We start from the raw sequence: 18864 nt of genomic DNA, 5'->3' as shown, positions 1-18864 counted from the left end.
TCTCTGACATGGTGCCTGGTGAGCCACACTGGCTTTATTATCTCCTCTTTTCTCCTTTTTCAGGGTCTTTGGCCATAGTCCAGAGAGAATTACACTTTCCCTGTTAGAAGCTCACGTCTTTCTTCTCTTGGGCCACTTCCATGCCAGCCTCTTCCACACTGCCTTCCTGAGGTCGGGCACCGGCATGGAGCTCTGTTTCCTCTTCTCCTCCCTAGGGTCGTAATCTGGCTTTCCCCTGATCTTTCTATTGTTTCCACTTCACCAGTGATTTCCTCCTTTTTGTCCAGAAATAGGTCAGGATAAGAAATTCCTCTTTTTTACTTCTTTAGACTTCTTGTTAACAAAGTAAAACAAGGTTAAACACCTTATTCAATGCTCAGCCTTTTTTTTGAGTCTGGGTCTTGCTCTGTTGCCCAGGCTGGAGTACAGTGGCTCCAGCGATTCCTTTACCTCGGCCTCCCGAGTAGCTGGGACCACAGGTGTGTGCCATCGCACCCAGCTAAATAAAAAAAAAAAAATCTGTAGAGACAAGGTCTCGCCATGTTGTCCAGGCTGATCTTGAACTCCTGGGCTCAAGTAATGCATCCTCCTCGGCCTCTCAGAGTGCTGGGATTACAGATGCGAGCCCCGGCACCCACCCAAAGGTCAACCTTTAACTGCCTGAAACTTTCGATAGGTCAGAGAGATGAATTCTCTCGTTCACAACACACAGTCAGAATTACCTTGGCTTAGGAGTTCAGGGCACAGAACATTGGTGTCACACAAACATGGGCTCAAAAGCTGCAATTACGCAGTGGCATTTTGTGGATTTTTTTGGTAGAGATGGAATCTCACGAGGTTGCCCAGGCTGGTCTCAAACTTCTGGCCTCAAGCAGTCCATCCACCTCAGCCTCCCAAAGTGTTGGGATTACAGGCGTGTTTTGAGTCTTGGGGACCAACTGGGATTGTCTTCCCCTCTTTATCTTCTGTATCCAATCCAGCCCCTGCCATTTCTTTTTTTTCTGGTGCCTCTTGCGTTTGCTCTTTTCTCTCCTTTCCCATTCTCTTACATTAAACAACACTCCTCTTGTCATGCTCCAAAACCTCAAATCTGAACTTTTACTTCTCCTATCGCAGAAACTTCCCACACTCTAACTGCTTATTACCCCTCTACCTTCACCACCAAATTGTAAATTCTGTGAGAACAGAAACCCAGTTTTTTGAATTTGCTGTTGTGTCCTCAATTTCCATCACAAACACGTTCTAATATTGACAGTTGAATGAATGAATGAATGAGTTCTTGAATTGCTACGACTGCCTTTAAAATTCCAGTTAACTTTTGCTGCCATCAGCAGGTGAATATAAAACACTGTTCATAGGCCAAGGCACCGTGACTCATACCTGTTATCCCAGCACTTTAGGAGGCCGAGGTGGGAGGATGGCTTGAGGCCAGAAGTTTGAGACCAGCCTGGGCAACATAGTGAGACCCCATCTCTACAGAAAAATTATATAAAATAAAATAAAATTAAGGCTAGGTGCAGTGGCTCATGCCTGTAATCCCAGCACTTTTGGAGGCCAAGGAGAGAGGATCACACGAGGTCAGGAATTCAAGACGAGGCTGGCCAACATGGTGAACCCCATCTCTACGAAAAATACAAAAATTAGCCGGGCGTGGTGGCGTGCATCTGTAATCCCAGCTACTTGGGAGGCTGAGGCAGGAGAATCACTTGAACCCAGGAGGCAGAAGTTGCAGTGAGCCAAGATCGTGCCACTGAACTCCAGCCTGGGTGACAGAGTGAGACTCCATCTCAAAAAAAAAAAAAAAAAAAGTTTTATTGCAATGCTCAGGGCAGTATGCATTGTTATAGAAAATAAGTAATTTGTATTTTTTAAATGTGTAATTCATCCCACCACTTTGGGAGACTGAGGCAGGCAGATCACGAGGTCAAGAGACCGAGATCACCCTGGCCAATATGGTGAAACCCCGTCTCTACTAAAACTGCAAAAAATTAGCCAGGTCTGGTGGCAGGCACCTGTAATCCCAGCTATTCAGGAGACTGAGGCAGGAGAATTGCTTGAACCTGGGAGGCGGAGGTTGCAGTAAACCGAGATTGTGCCACTGCACTGCAGCCTGGGCGACAGAGTAAGACTCCGTATCAATCAATAAATAAATACATAAATAAAATAAGTAAATAAAATACTGTTCATGATATTCTGCTCCCGTGAGAGGTTCGCTGTTCCTCCTCACTGTGGCCCTATGACTTCCTGTCTGGCACCTTCAGTTGCTTCTTTGTGTCCTCCTTGGATGCCTTTTCTTTTGCCCTCTTACCAAAACCAACTCATTCGTGAGGATCCAGCTCGAGCTCTACCTCCTCTGTGAAGCCCCTGAACCTTTCCCACCAACACAGACCTCTGCCTTCTTTGATCATCTGCTGGTCTTCAGTTTAATGCTTTAACGATTCCACTTGTATGGGTCCTGTCTACCCGCCCAGTTTAGGTATCTTTGAAGATAGCTATACTTTTTAGGTCTTTTGCATCTTCCACACTTCTCATCTAAAGCTGCGTCCACTCTGACTCGTCTTCCTAACCTGCCAGGCAGGGTCTTTTTGTATTTTAAAATTTAAGTAGGCTAGGTCGGGCATGGTGGCTCATGCCTGTAATCCCAGCACTTTGGGAGGCCAAGGCGGGTGGATCACAAGATCAGGAGATCGAGAGCATCCCGGCTAACACGGTGAAACCCCGTCTCTACTAAAAATTACAAAAAATTAGCTGGGCGTGGTGGCAGGTGCCTGTAGTCCCAGCTACTCCGGAGGCTGAGGCAGGAGAACAGCGTGAACCCGGGGGGCGGAGCTTGCAGTGAGCCAAGATCGCACCACTGCACTCCAACCTGGGCGATAGAGCAAGACTCCGTCTCAAGAAAACAAACAAACAAATAAACAAAACAAAAAACTTTAAGTAGGCTGTGTGGAGGTTGAGTTAGCTATCTTCGGAACAAGCCTTAGATATCTTTTTCTGTTTGAAGGGAATTTATTTTCTTTTTCTCCAATTTTGTTACTGTGAGTGCATGAAGGCATATTCAACAGCTCCTTGCTCCCCTGCCTCTCCTGCACCATCCAACATCTCACTGCAGTATCCAGCAACCCACAGGCCTGCTGGGTGTGGTGGATAGTCCCCAAGATCAGGTTATCCGTGTCAAAATATTGAGTGGCTGATGAGTTCTCCAAGTAGGCACTAGAGCCTGCGAGAGCACTCAGAAGTTTCTGCACAAGCTCAGTGGATTTGAGTCCTCATCATGGTTCACTGCTATGTAAGTCAAGGGTTGGTCATAGGTCCTGCCTTGGACCATCATTTCAGGAAGCAGGGCAGCTACAGCAGCAGTCCTCAACGTTTTCAGCACCAGGGATCCATTTTGTGGAAGACAATTTTTCCATAGATTGGGGGTAGGGGTTGGTTTTGGGATGAAACTGTTCCACCTCAGACCATCGGGGATTAGATTCTCATAAGGAGCACACGACCTAGATCCCTGGTATGCGCAATTCACAGTAGGGTTTGTGCTCCTGTGAGACCTAATTCCTCTGCTGCTCTGACAGGAGGCGGTAAAGCCGGCTTGCCTGCTGCTCACTTCCTGCTGTGTGGCCCCATTCCTAACGGGCCATGGACAGGTACCAGTCTGTGACCAGGGGGTTGGGGACCTCTGAACTACAGGCTCCTCCACCTGCACAAGATCTGAGAAGTCAGACTCTCCAGAACAAGAGGGGCAGGAACTTCCTTGTCTCACTGAGGATCTTCGGTCAATCCCAACTCTCAGTGGGCATATGACTCACATGGTGATCATCTTAAAATGCAGATTCTGAGTCAGTGATTTGAGATGGGACCTGAAATCTTGCAATTGTAACAGGCTCCCAGATGATACCAATGGCGATGTTGATGCTGCCTGTCTGTGGACCACACTTTGAGTAGCAAGGGTCTAGAATATGGACATCTCCTTTTCCAGTGAACTTTAGCAAGTAAGGAGCATTTCAAGGAAGACTCCTCCCATGCACACTGTCATTAGTTGCAGCATCTCTTGTAGCAATCAGCCTAAATCTGTCTTTAATTCTTTTTCAAACAGCGTATCCAAGTTTTGCAATCATAAGCACCAGCCAGGAGAATATATATTCCATGCAGAAAATGGTGATGCCCAATTTACCAAAATGTTCACGCTGAATATAAGAAGTAAGTTAAATTGCCAAGAATTTCATTTTTATTTTTTAATTCCTTAATTCTTTATTAGTCTTAACTAGGAAGAGCTAAGTAATGGCTTAGAAGGGGTACTACAAAACTGTGTTTGTATGCTGAAGTGTTTTGAAATTTTACTCTAATATCCACTGGCATTGATCATATATCTCTTTATTTTTTATGTTATTTTGTTTTGTTTCATTTTTAACACCAGGTCTCACTCTATCATGCAGTCTGGGGTGCCATGGCACAATCATAAATCCCCATAGCTTCAAACTCCTGGGCTCACGTGAGCCTCCTAAGTAAGCCTCCCACGTAGCTGGGACTACAGGCACGGTCCCCCATGCTTAGCTAATTTTAAAACCATTTTTGTAGAGAGGGGGCCTGCCTTTGTTGCCCAGGTTGATCTCAAACTCCTGGCCTCAAGGGATCCTCATACCTTGGCCTCCCAAAGCGCTAGGATTACAGGCGAGAGCCACTGCACCTGGCCATGTATCTCTTTCTGTGTGTATCCTCAGAGGCTGAAAGACTTACTTCACATTGTCTCTGAATAGGAATTCGTGTTGTGACTTTATTGATTTTAGTATTTTGAAAGGGCATGTTAAGGAAAGGCTGAAAGTCATTTTCTCTCTCATTTATTTGTTTTTAATAATTTTCATTTCTTTGGCTTACAAAACAATGAGAAGTCCAACTTCTTCTGAAGCTGAGAATCATTTTAAGTCGTGCAAGCAGGTGGAGGTCTGTACCTCAGCTCTCTCCAGGGGGAGGCTGGCAGTAGGAAAATGGTGTGTAGCAGAGAGGTGTCAACGCTGCCAAACCAGAAGGTTGCATGGCAAGGAGGAAAGAAGACATTACCAGAGGTCTGGAGTCGTTCTGAGTGAGACATCCTCCCAGAAGCACAAACTGCCCTGGAGTAAATGGGTAGCCTGTACTGTAGGCAGCTTTGAAACTATTTCCAGAAAGTACCGTGCTCCATGAGCTTATTTTATTTTATTATTTTCAGAGACAGGGTCTTGCTATGTTGCCCAGGCTGGTCTTGAACCCCTCGGCCCAAGTGATCCTCCCACCTCGGCCTCACAAAGTGTTGGTATTATAGGAGCGAACCACTCTGTCCAGCCAGTGAGCTTATTTCACACGTTTTCTTTTCTGTAGGGAAACCTCAAGTGCTCGCGGAAGCATCAGCGAGTCAGGCGTCCTGTTCCTCGGATGGATACCCATTACCATCTTGGACCTGGAAGAAGTGTTCAGACAAGTCTCCCAAGTAATAAGGACATTGATGTCTCTTATAATGGAAGAACATAAAACTCTGACGTATTGACTCTTTCATGCACACAGTTTAAGAAGAAATGATGAAATATTTAAAATGCTAATGTTCTCAACCATAATTCTCAATGGTCATAGATTGTTTCTGATAGCTTATACTGGATGAATCTCTTTTAGAACTCGCTGCAGAAACCCTAACTTCCCATCTGATGACAGCTCACCTGTCTAAATTCTTTGCCATTTTGTTTTTTTCAGCTGCACAGAAGAGATCCCAGAAGGAGTCTGGAATAGAAAGGCTAACAGGAAAGTGTTTGGACAGTGGGTGTCCAGCAGTACTCTAAACATGAGTGAAGCCATAAAAGGGTTCCTGGTCAAGTGCTGTGCATACAATTCCCTTGGCACATCTTGTGAGACGATCCTTTTAAACTCTGCAGGTACAACAGTTGCTATTGTAATACTCCACCATCAGGAATTCCCCACGAGAAGTTAGTCCCCATCGCTGACTTTTACTTGGGGAATTTTACAGGAGAGTATAGGGTCAGTGTGTGAGAAAAGGTTTCTTGAGTCAGGCAAGAATCCCCAGACAGACTGTTTCGCAGGTTGGGGCGGAGTCCTGCCTGTGCCCTTGTGACTCATCTGTCACCGTGATGGGCAGAAGCAGAAACTCCCGGTGTGGCGAATCTCCATGGAAAGATCAAACTTTAGAGACTCAGATTTTGTCACTTGGAGTCTCTGTCATCTTCCCTTTTGATTAGCTTCCTTATTTGCCCTTAGCCTGCTGTTTTATAATTTTTGGTTTGCTTTTTAGAGCCCTCCTAAGTTAAACAATTCTGAAACCTGGCTGCCCACCCTAATAATTAGGATCACCAGCCTCACAAAACTGACTTCTCCACTTTTATGTGAGACCTTCCTAAAAGGGATATGAACTTCTTTTTTCTCTGATTTGTACATCCTGTAGGTTTAAATTCATGGTTTTTGTTGTTGTTGTTGTTTTTGAGATGGAGTCTCGCTCTGTTGCCCAGGCTGGAGTACAATGGCGTGATCTTGGCTCACTGTAACCTCTGCCTCCAGGGTTCAAGCGATTCTCCTGCCTTAGCCTCCCAAGTAGCTGGGATTACAGGCACCTGCCACCATGCTCAGCTAATTTTTGTATTTTTTTTGTAGAGATGGGGTTTCACCATGTTGCCTGGGCTGGTCTCTAATTCTTGGATTCAAGTGATCCTCCCACATTGGCCTCCCAAAGTGCTGGGACTGCAGGCGTGAGCCCTCGTGCCTGGCCCAGATGTAATTCTTGAAACCCTAGTAAATGGTTTTAAAGAATGGATTCAGAATAATCTGCAATTTCTAGGGAGGAAATGTGTCCTTTACAGGGACATTGCCTGATTGTCTGTGGGCAGTAGAGTATATGCAGAATGGTTGTGAGGACTGACAATGATTATTACTGAAACAGGATGTGAGAGATTATAACGAGTTGTCCACTATTTATAAAGTTGCACAGGAATTGTGTTTCATCATCGCTGAGTGACACTCTTTGGTTGCAGGCCCCTTCCCTTTCATCCAAGACAGCATCTCATTCTATGCAACAATTGGTGTTTGTCTCCTCTTCATTGTCGTTTTAACCATGCTGATTTGTCACAAGTACAAAAAGGTAAAAGCAAAGGTAAAAATTCATTATTCTTTCCTCCATCTGCAGAACTGCCTATTCCTAACTGACTCATCATTTCATCTCTGAAGCAATTTAGGTATGAAAGCCAGCTACAGATGGTACAGGTGACCGGCTCCTCAGATAATGAGTACTTCTACGTTGATTTCAGAGACTATGACTATGATCTCAAATGGGAGTTTCCAAGAGAAAATTTAGAGTTTGGTAAGAGTGGAATGGGCCAAATGTTTCCACAGCATTTCTTTTCCATTGGGAAATCTTTCAAATGCACGTACTCACCATTTATCTTTGCAGGGAAGGTGCTAGGATCAGGGGCTTTTGGAAAAGTGATGAACGCAACAGCTTATGGAATTAGCAAAACAGGAGTCTCAATCCAGGTTGCGGTCAAAATGCTGAAAGGTACAGTATAGTGGAAGAACAGCAACAAAGATGCACAAAAATGGGAGGCACGGTTTCCCACCCATGCCTTCTTCTTTTCCATCCTTTCAATGGTTACTATTTGCCGTGTTTCGAGGCTAAAAATGGAGTGGATTGGGATGAGTGTCAAGCCAGTCATGAGTACAAAATTCAAGTCATAAATACAAAACTCCACCTCTTCTTCCATTTCTCTCTTTGTTTATTTTTATTTTATTTTATTTTATTGAGATAGGGTCTCACTCTGTCACCTAGGCTGGAGTACAGCAGTGTGATCATGGCTCACTGCAGCCTCCGCCCCCTGGGCTCAGGCTCCTCAGCAGCTGGGGATACAGGCGCGCACCACCACGCGCAGCTGATTTTTGTATTTTTGGTGAAATGGGGTTTCACCATGTTGCCTAGGCTGATCTGAGCTCAAGCTATCTGCCCGCCTTGGCCTCCCAAAGTGCTGGGATTACAGGTGTGAGCCACTGTGCCAGGCCTATTTAGTTTTTATAGGCTTTGATATTTGGGGATACAGTTGCCACAGGCAGAAGTTCTTTCTTCCGTCTGTGTTGTTGTTGTTTTGTTTTATTTTTAGAGACAGGATCTTGCTCTGTTGCCCAGGCTAGAGTGCTGTGATCATAGCTCACTGCAACTTCGACCTCCTTGGCTCAAGCGATCCTCTCACCTCAGCCTCACGGGAGTGTGCCAATACAATTGGCTAATTTTGTTTTTATTTTTTTGTAGAGATGGTGTCTCACCATATTGCCCAGGCTGGTTGCAAACTCCTGGCTCAAGTGAGGCTGTCTTGGCCTCCTAAAGTGCTGGAATTACAGGTGTGGGTTGAAACAGACTCTGGGTAGGACAGTAAATTGGGGCCCTTCGTATCCTCACTTCATTGCTCCATCCATTCCGATCTGGCGTCCAGCCTCATTATTGGCCTCCCCGTTACCACCGCTGACTCAGCAAAAGCACCTCCAGCTGGCTCTCTTGATAAGGTCAACAGTGACCTCAAACCAAGCCTAATGGATATTTGTCAGTCCTCATTACTTGATTGTTCAGCGTGAATTGATGCTGTTGACTCTTCTCTCCATCTAGAAACTTTCTTTCTTTGGGTTTTGTGTCGCCGTATTCTGGTTTTCCTCCCACCCCCCTGCCCTTCTCAGTCCTTTGTGAGCTCATCTTCTTCCATCCAGCTTTGGTTGCTGTGGCTGTTTTTGAAACACAGCCTCGCTCTGTCACCCAGGCTGGAGTTCGGTGGTGTGATCTCAGCTCACTGCAACCTCCACTTCCCAGGCTCAAGCCATCCTCCCACTTCAGGCTCCTGAGTAGGGGGAACTACAGGCTTGCGCCACCATGCCTAGCTAATTATTGTATTTTTGGTAGAGATGGGGCTTTGCCATGTTGCCTAGGCTCCATCCAGCTTTTTAGGGGGCATCCCTGTAGGCTTGTTCCTGGACCGCCTTGCATTTCTGCTCCACACACTCAACACAGTCCATCCCCACTATGCCCGTGATGTCCTTCCATACACCAATGGCCCTCATGCTTGTATCTCGCTTCGGAGCTTCAGGTTCACGTATTAAATGTTTGGATGTCTCAAAGTTCCCTTTAACACAGTGTATCCAAGGTGAACTCCCCTAACGCTGGTCCTGCACCAGCAGTCCTCTCTGTGACTGGTAATGAATGCCAGTGAATAAATAACCACATTCTATATAGTTGGGCACACTAGGAACCCGTGACTTTTCCTTGACACCTTCCTCTTTCTAACACCCTGTGAGCCAATCCTATCAGGTTTCCGCTTAGTGTCTCTTGATTCCATCCTTGTCCCTCTATCTCTATTACCACCACCCTAGTTCAAGGCTCTCTCCTGGACGAAAGCTTCCAAAGCAAGTTCCTGTATCCACTCTTGCCTCCCTTTGGTTTCTCCATGCTGAGGTCCAAGTGACAGTGATGAAAGGCTAAGCAGATCAAATGGCTTTCCTACTTCGCATTTCCTCCACCACCCGCGTGGCTGGGCCGCCGCCGCCTCCCCACCTCTTGTTCTCAGCACCCAGAGCACTGGCCTTCTTTCAGTTCCCCCAGCACTGTCCTCCCGCCCACTGTGGGGCCTTTGCACAAGTGGATCCTTCTGCTTCCCCTTCCCCTTTCATGTAGGTATCTCCCACTGCAACCTCAGATCTCAGCTTAAACACCACTTCCTCTGTCTCACACCACAGACAATATTGAAGCCCTTACAATATGCGACGTTAGCTTTCTGCAGACTTTCCCCCGTAGAATCCGTCACCTTTGTCACGACATGTGTTTAATATCCAGTTGCTGTCCCATCTGTCCAGCAGCCCCTGTGCCTCATGAGGGCAGGGTCTGTGTCTGTGGTGCTGTGCCCTCTCCTTTCTCGACCTCTGCGCACTCTTTCACAACCCTCGGCACCGTTCTCCTCCCCCTCCACCATGGCCAGCTCCCGTTTTTCTTCAGGACTCAGTTTAGACATTGAATGCTCCTTTCCCCACCCCTCAAAGGCTAAGGTAGCTGTCCCTTTTGACCCTACAGAACCCCTGCATTCCTTTGCCAGTTTGCATTTTTTCTTTTCGTTTTTTTTTGAGATAGGGTCTCAGTCTGTCACCCAGGCTGGAGTGCAGTGGAGTGATCATAGCTCAATGCAAGCTTGAAGTCCTAGGCTGAAGTGATGGTCTGTCCATGGCCTTTCCAGGAGCTGGAACTACACGCATGCACCATCACGCCCAGCTAATTTTTATTTTATTTTATTTTTAAGTAGAGATGAGCTTTCGCTATTTTGCCCAGGCTGGTCTCAAACTCCTGGGTACCAGCAATTCTCCCGCTTGCCTCAGCCTCCCACGATGTTGGGATTACAGGCCCACACCTTGCCTGCCATATTGCATTTATGGCACTGTATTGTAATGGCTTATTTACTTCTCTGCCTTCTCCAGGAGACTCTAAACTCCAGGAAGACAAGAGTTGTGTATTGTTTATCCTTCATTCCCCAGCGTCTAGGATATTGGCTCTTACACAGTAGGCACTCAATAAATACTTATTGAATGACTGAATGAAAGAGGTAATAGTATATGAAAGTGTTTAGAAGAAGCAAAGCATGCCAAAAAATATAAGATATTATTTTAGCCATGAGGAATAGGACATGAACAAGTGAAAGCCCCGGATCCCTGTCCAGCGTGAAGCTGAAGATACGATGTATTCCGGGGTCCCAGTGCCCACAGGAAATCCCACCCCCAAGCCAAAATCTTGGAAACAAGGATACCCCTGAGAGCTTGCCCAAGCCAAAATAGAGGATGTCAGCACTGGAGAAGCTGCTATACAGGTTAGGATGCCCTCCTGCACAAAATAATGGAATCTGGAAATCGAACCAAATCTTCACTGAATGTAAAGAAGAGTTACTGTATCTGGAAGAAAAAATCCGTTCACAGAGGGGTGGTGCCTGGAGCCTGGAGAGGGAAGTCCAGAGACCCTGCCCTTGCCCCTGTGGCTGCCCGGGCTCCCCTGACCAACTGCACATCAGCCACAATGACAGGACCCCTGGATTCTGTGGTGACTTTCCTCGCACTGTGCTTCTAAGCCAGGTTATGAGCACAGTTTGCTGAGCCCTCTAGAATTCTCCCTAGAGAGAGAATGCATTGGCCAACCAATACATTCCAGCCTGCTTGGCAGTTTTATTTCTCAATGTCAATTAATGGGTCTCTTGAGCACTTGGTAGTGGGAATTAGTTCTCTTTGACCTCCTCCCATTGGACTTGCTGGCAAATCTAATGTTCTAGACCTGAGGGCCACGGGTTAGTCAACCACGCTCATGGCACTGCTATCTTATCTCTCTCTGACTGCAACAAATCCAAGAGTTCAAACAAACAAAAAGCGTATTTCTCCCTTCTGTTAACTTATACTGAGGAGGAAAAGCATGTGTTATTATTTTGTTTGCTAGTTTTGAGGGCCAACTGTAAGGATTTTTACTTTGGTAGGTAGAGGAAAGTCCTGTTGAAAGCTGCATCACCAGATTCAATATTTATACTATAGCCTTTGTTTTGTTTTGTTTTGTTTTGTTTGAGACAGAGTCTCACCTGTCACCCAGGCTGGAGTGGTGCAGGGGCTCGATCTCGGCTCACTGCAACCTCCACCTCCCCAGTTCAAGGGATTCTCTTGCCTCAGCCTCCTGAGAAGCTGGGATTACAGGTGTGCGCCAGCATGCCCAGCTAATTTTTTGTATTTTTAGTAGAGACACCGTGTTGGCCAGGTTGGTCTTCAACTCCTGACCTCAAGTGATCCACCCACCTCAGCCTCCCAAAGTGTTGGGATTACAGGTGTGAGCCACTGCGCCCAACCCTATACTACACTCTGAATTCTGCCTTAGGCTGAGCATGGTGGCTCATACCTGTATTCCCAGCACTTTGGGAGGCGGAGTTGGGAGGAGTGCTTGAGTCTAGGAGTTTGAGACCAGCCTGGGCAACATGGTGAGACCCCATCTCTACAAAAAATAAAAAAAATTAGCGGGGCATGATGGTCTGCACTTGTAGTACTAGTTACTTGGAGAACTGAGGTAGGAGGATCACTTGGGCCCAGGAGGCAGAGGCTACAGTGAGCTGAGACTGCGCCACTGCACACTAGCCAGGGTGACAGAGTGAGACCCTGTGTCAAAAAAAAAAAAAAAAAGAAAAAAAGAAAAAAAAGAAAAAGGAGAAATTCTGTCTTCAAGCACAGGATATTTTTTGTTTATTTATTTATTTATTTTGAGATGGAGTTTCACTCTTGTTGCCCAGGCTGGAATGCAGTGGTGTGATCTCAGCTAACTGCAACCTCTGCCTCCCACATTCAAGCAATTCTCCTGCCTCAGCCTCCCAAGTAGCTGGGATTACAGGTGCCTGCCACTACGCCAGGCTAATTTTTGTATTTTTGGTAGAGACGAGGTTTCACCATGTTGGCCAGGCCAGTCTCAAACTCCTGACCTCAAGTGATCTACCCACCTCGGCCTCCCAAAGTGCTGGGGTTACAAGCATGAGCCACCACGCCCGGCTTTTCTCATAATTTTGAATTTAAATAAATAATGCAGATTGACTCTGAGCTGAGAAAATTTTTAATTTATTTAATGACATAAAATTTGTATTTCACTTGAGTTTTATGTTTTTAATGCTCCTTTCTTTGGCAGAAAAAGCAGACAGCTCTGAAAGAGAGGCACTCATGTCAGAACTCAAGATGATGACCCAGCTGGGAAGCCACGAGAATATTGTGAACCTGCTGGGGGCGTGCACGCTGTCAGGTAACCCACTTCCATGAAAATCACCTCATCAAAAAGACTGTAGCCTGATGACAAAGAGGATGTTTGTTCTCTCTCTCTTTTTAATTCTTTGTCTTTTCTCAGTCACAGTGTGAACTCTCAAACCCAAGTGAAATTAGACACTGAGCACTCTGTAAATCAGAGGGGTCAAAATAAAGAATGTCTCATTCACCTGCTTTGTCAGGATATATTGCATAATTCTCACCTGCTTAAAACAACAACAGCAACATTGCAAGTACATTTGGTGGTGTCTGTGCTTCTCCCCCAGCTTGGAAGCTGGTGCACAGGCGTGGTGAGAGTGGTTACAGAGCCTGGCCACTGCCCCAGTTGGGCTGCTGTCAAATACGGCACAGCCCAGCTAGGATATCAGACTTTACTTTCCCAGAGTTCTCTGGGGCATGCCCTCTGATCCTCTCTCTTCTGCCTAGAAATGCCCAAATGATGTGCCCAAGGTTCATTCTTTCTGCAGCAGCAGGCCTGGGGCTGGTACTGAAAGAAAGGAAAAAGAAGAAAGTGAATCTGAGAGAGGACTGGGAATATATTTCTCTCTTCTCAAGCAAACTGCAAGTTAGCATATAGTTACCAAGTGTTCGCTTATAATACACAGCTAGAACATTACTTTCAGTTGCAAACTGGAGAATCCGGGAGGCCAGTGGTATTGGTGAGGCCACATGTACAAACAAAGGCCACAGAGAAAGTCAAGAAGATGATGCTTTCCAAAGGAATTTGAGCAAAAGCTGAAACTGAATTTAAAGTATAAGAAGAGATAGGCTCAGAAAAAGTTGTACTGTCCCCAAGTCAGTAGAGAACTGAGCCCTCGTAAGAGTATGTTGTCTGTTACATAGACTTCTGAAATAACAGTTTGCTTTGTGTATGCCTATAATTGAAACTGTAACTATTTCAGGACCAATTTACTTGATTTTTGAATATTGTTGCTATGGTGATCTTCTCAACTATCTAAGAAGTAAAAGAGAAAAATTTCACAGGACTTGGACAGAGATTTTCAAGGAACACAATTTCAGTTTTTACCCCACTTTCCAATCACATCCAAATTCCAGGTAAGAGGCTGGGTCAGGGTTTCATAATTACACATCATAGAACGTAGACAAAGTGTGCTGTTCAAACACTTCGTTGACCAGTTTTTAAAGGCATGGTGTGGTCTGTGGGTCCTGCAACCTAGAGATTTCCTGAATCTTTGCTATAGTTTCCCTGTTGACATGGAACAATGAGCCCCGTCCCTTTCCTTCAGTACAGTTACTATAGCTGAGCTAGCCTCTTTCCACCCATGCCTGCATCACACCCTAGACGCCTATTTAGTTTGGGGAAAGGTGCATTATTCAGTCTTTCAGGACACCTGGTTGCCTCACAGGTATTGGTAGAAAGAATGAAGACTTTTTCCAAAGTCCTTAACGTATTCAAAGAGAATAGCTCAGGTCCTGGGACTACTGCGCAGGAGAAAGCTGAACTGAAATTGGATTCTAAAATATTAGGATGGATTGATTGACACGTGATGGGGACACAGTAAAGTAGCAGTAACCCTGTCTCCGCTCTCTGTGTATCCTCCGCATCTGCGGGGATCCTGAGAGATGCTTGGTCCTGCAGGGATTTATTGCTTTAGCGGGCATAAGTGAGGGCTGTAGGAGTTTGCTGGGATCTCCTCCTCATCCTTGAACTTTCTTGCTAATTACTTGAGCATCATGGCTTTGTGCCTTGGAGCATTCTTTTTTTTTTTTTTTTTTGAGACAGAGTTTCACTCTGTTGCCCAGGCTGGAGTGCAATGGTGTGATCTTAGCTCACTGCAACCTCTGCCTCCCGGGTTCAAGTGATTCTCTTGCCTCAGCCTCCTAAGTAGCTGAGATTACTTAGGCACGCACCACCATGCCCAGCTAATTTCGTATTTTTAGTGGAGACAGGGTTTCACCATGTTGGTTAGGCTGGTGTCGAACTCCTGACCTAAGGTGATCCGCCCACCTAGGCCCCACAAAGTGCTGGAATTAGTGAGCCACCGTGCCTGGCCGAGCCTTGGTGCATTCTTATTTCCCTACCTGTGTGGAAGCTCTCCCTTATTCTGAAGGGTATTTGTTTGTCAGAGACTTCTTTCTTTACCAGGGACTTTTTAGGGATACATTTGAGAGTCCCACCTTTGTTTTCTTAGAATGTAAGTTTTATTGCAGGCCTCTGGCCTTCAGGGTCTGACACAGACACCCAGTGTCTTAAAGCCACCAGGCTCCACGGAGATTCCCATGCACATTCGTGTGCAGCTGCCCTTAACCCGTGCAGGCCTGTCACACCAGTCCTCCCCTTTACACTCATTTCTCAGCTCATTGTCTGGAAATGAGAACTCTATAAAGCCACTCACATTCTGGAACAGTGGGGCTTACCCTACCGAGTCAGATGTGTGTGACCAGCATCCACTGGTCAGTACTTAGCCTCTTTGATTCATTCTGTTCACGGGAATATTAAATACACTGAAATTATTCCTTTTGGAATATTTGTGGTCTGAAAGCATGAAGCCATTTCCTAAAGATATGTAAATTGTCAGTTGAGTTAAACTCATCTATTGGAATACATTGAATCATGATCTATTCATAATTCCTACAGAGTTCCTCAGGGAAGAACTTTTACATACCTTAAAAGATATTTGTATTATTGCTATTTATTAATTTCACAGTAAAAAGAAATGAGCTTTGCAAAGGCAAACTGGAAAAAAGAAGGATGGGGAAACGCTTACAGGACTCTCGGGAAGATCTGTATTATGTGAGGGAAGGTGGGCTGAGTTCAGACACCAAAGAATGAGATCGATGTGAGTCCTGGTTCCACTCGAATCATATTTATCTCACGTGCCTAATTTCTCTTTTACAAAATGCCACCCATCTTGTAGGTTGTGGCAAGGATTGAGTGAGGTCCTTTTTGAACTGTAAGATTCTCTACAGAAAACAGGGATTACTTTTATCTTAGACTGGCAAGCCCAGCTACACAGATGTTTTTAATGTACACAAAAAATGGACAAACGGATGGTGTGCTTTTAATTTAAAAGTCAGTTTATAACTGGAATCCATTTATTTGATGAATTATATTTTTAAAATAAAATGTCTGCTGAGAAGAAGAATGTAAATAATGAAAAAACAAATTTTTTTAACAGCATGCCTGGTTCAAGAGACGTTCAGATACACCCGGACTCGGATCCAATCTCAGGGCTTCATGGGAATTCATTTCACTCTGAAGGTAATATTTTATTCTAAAGTAGTAGCACTTTAAAATGGAAATGAATGCCAAAGTTTTATGTTAGCTATTTTTTTTAAAAGTGTATAAACACAAAAGCATTTTAAAATTTGTTAATTGTCAGATGATAGTTTGTATAATGTAGATTTTACGTCAACATTCAACTAATAAACACTGAGGACTATTTTATTTGGTCAGATTATTCATTTAAAGTCATATACTGATTAGAGCCATCTTATTACCTGAGAAGTGGAAGAGATAATGAGTTCCGAAGTTACATAGAATTTGGATTAACTTCTGCTTACTTCGCTTTCTGACTGGATGACTTTGGACAAGTTATGTGACCACCAGAATCACAATTTTCCTATTTACAAAATAGGCCTAACACTACCTTCCTCACAGGACTGTTAGAAGGAGTAAATGAGGGGCTGGGCGTGGTGGCTCATGCCTGTAATCCTAGTACTTTGGGAGGCCGAGCCAGGCAAGTCACCTGAGGTCAGGAGTTCAAGACCAGTCTGGCCAACATGGCAAAACTCTGTCTCTACTAAAAATACAAAAATTAGCTGGGTATGGTGGTGCACGCCTACAATCCCAGCTGCTTGGGAGGCTGAGGCAGGAGGATCACTTGAACCCAGGAGGTGAAGGTTGCAGTGAGCCGAGATTGCACCACTGTATTCCAGCGTGGGCAACAGAGCGAGACTTTGACTCAAAAAAAAAAAAAAAAAAAAAAAAGGAAGGAGTAAATGGAAGAATATGAAATGTACAATACAGTTTATAAAATGGGATAGGTGGGCCAGGCGCGGTGGCTTATGCCTGTGATCCCAGCACTTTGGGAGGCCGAGGCAGGTAGATCACAAGGTCAGGAGATTCTGGCTAACACGGTGAAACCCTTTTGTACTAAAAATACAAAAAATTAGCATGAGCCTATAGTCCCAGCTACTCGGGAGGCTGAGGCAGGAGAATCCAGTTGCAGCGAGTCGAGATCGTGCCATGGCACTCCTGGGCGACAGAGTGAGACTCGTCTCAAAAAAAAAAAAAAAGGAATCAACGCTTAATTAATATTAATTCCTTTCCCACTGTGACAGCCCTACCTAGTACAAAAGGGAAGTATCTAAAACTCCTGACTAATCAATCAGGAGGTCATCGGTCATCAAAGCAATTCCAAAGTTTATCTCTAACCAAAACAAGTTTCCAGTGACCCTTGGTAAGCAGAGTAAACAGGTCAGCTCTAATGCTGCTGCGAAGATAATGCCATAGCTTCATGTGTATGTCTTAGCACCTCACCTAACTCTGGCTAGAATAACCTCCCCATAGAGATTTAATAAGACAACTTCTTAGGGTTTTGGCAAAAGTGAAGACTGGCTCTATTTTACAGATGAAATTGAATATGAAAACCAAAAAAGGCTGGAAGAAGAGGAGGACTTGAATGTGCTTACATTTGAAGATCTTCTTTGCTTTGCATATCAAGTTGCCAAAGGAATGGAATTTCTGGAATTTAAGTCGGTACGCTCCTTTTAAAGAAAAAACAAACCAAAAAAAACATTCGAAAAGATGTGCTTATATATTTTTTCTTGTTTGTTTTAACTCGTATCCCTTAAAGTCTACCTTTTCTCCCCCATTCGCTGTTGGAGTCACCTAGAATGTTACCTTGGCTCTTGGCTAATTGTGGTAGCATAAAGGCTTGGGATCCCCTGTGAGGTCACGGCTAGCACAGCCCTCCCAGCCTGCACAAAGTCCCCTGAAACTTCCCGGGCTGAAGGCGGAGATAGGAAGTCCTCAGAAATCCTTCCTCAAAACAAAGTATGGCATTGTCAGTCCCTTTCTGAACAGCTGTTCAGGTTGTGCCCTGCATGTGGGCATTCACTCGGGGGATGAGTGGAGGCTGAAACCCAGCCAGCCACCCTGCGTGTCTTTGTCTAATTTGCACCCTACGTGCTGTGGGCTGGCAGCAGCTCTGTAGGCTCACTGCCTCCTCTGTTGCTAACCCCAGATCCATTCAGGCTGTGTTGGTAAGGCCCTGGAGCCTGCCGTGAACCATGGTTTCTACCCCAATTTTACTTTCTTTTTGAACTGCCTTTCCGCCCACTGTTCTCTGTGATTTCAAACGTCTCCTGCCTATAAGCAGATCACAGCCCGCCGTCTGGCTACCTTCCTTCCTCGTTTGCTTGCCTTTCATTACCTTCTCTTTATTTCCCAAAATTCTTCCCCTTCATTTTTCTTGCAGTCTTCTAATCTCCTCCTCCTCTTCTCCTCCACTTCCTTCCCCTTGCGTCTTCTCTCCTCTTTTCTCTCTGAATTTGGAAAGATTACTTTCAATTGTATTTTGTTTTTTTCTTTTCCTTTTCTGGAGACAGAGTCTCGCTCTGTTGCCCAGGTTCGAGTGCAGTGGTGCGATCTCAGCTCACTACAACCTCTGCCTCCTGGGTTCAAGCAATTCTCATGCCTCAGCCTCCCATGTAGCTGGGACTCTGGGCGCGCACCACCATGCCTGGCTAATTTTTTGTATTTTAGTAGAGATGGGATTTCACCATGTTGCCCAGGCTGGTCTTGAACTCCCGAGCTCAAGCAATCCACCTGCCTCAGTCTCCCAAAGTGCTGGGATTAAAGGCATGAGCCACCGCACCCAGCCTTTTTCCTTTAAAAATTTACTGTCTCAGTCAGACGTTCATGGTGCGTGTCTGTAGCTCCAGCTACGTCGGAGGCCAAGGTGGGAGGATAGCTTGAGCCCAGGAGTTGGAAACTGCAGTGAGCTAGGATCGCACCACTGCACTCCATCCTGGGTGACAGAGCAAGACCCTTTCTGTAAAAAACAAAAAAATAGGTGGCTGGGC

General features: G+C 45.3%; 1 protein-coding gene across 1 annotated transcript in view; it reads left to right on the top strand.

Annotated features, from left to right (window-relative positions):
* The window catches only part of FLT3 (fms-related tyrosine kinase 3), a 71979-nt gene that overhangs the window by 34424 nt on the left and 18691 nt on the right, over positions 1 to 18864 (top strand). The window contains exons 9-18 of the mRNA XM_011999976.1: positions 4091 to 4194; positions 5350 to 5458; positions 5716 to 5894; positions 7002 to 7108; positions 7195 to 7327; positions 7418 to 7522; positions 12683 to 12793; positions 13716 to 13869; positions 15954 to 16036; positions 17409 to 17536. Coding sequence (XP_011855366.1) covers positions 4091 to 4194; positions 5350 to 5458; positions 5716 to 5894; positions 7002 to 7108; positions 7195 to 7327; positions 7418 to 7522; positions 12683 to 12793; positions 13716 to 13869; positions 15954 to 16036; positions 17409 to 17536 — 1213 coding nt within the window. The remainder of the gene's footprint in view (positions 1 to 4090; positions 4195 to 5349; positions 5459 to 5715; positions 5895 to 7001; positions 7109 to 7194; positions 7328 to 7417; positions 7523 to 12682; positions 12794 to 13715; positions 13870 to 15953; positions 16037 to 17408; positions 17537 to 18864) is intronic.

Source organism: Mandrillus leucophaeus, unplaced genomic scaffold (assembly GCF_000951045.1).
Source record: "Mandrillus leucophaeus isolate KB7577 unplaced genomic scaffold, Mleu.le_1.0 Scaffold61, whole genome shotgun sequence".
Classification (NCBI taxonomy): Eukaryota; Metazoa; Chordata; class Mammalia; order Primates; family Cercopithecidae; genus Mandrillus; species Mandrillus leucophaeus.
Note: the sequence above shows the minus strand (reverse complement) of the source record. Positions and strands in the feature narration are given on the sequence as shown.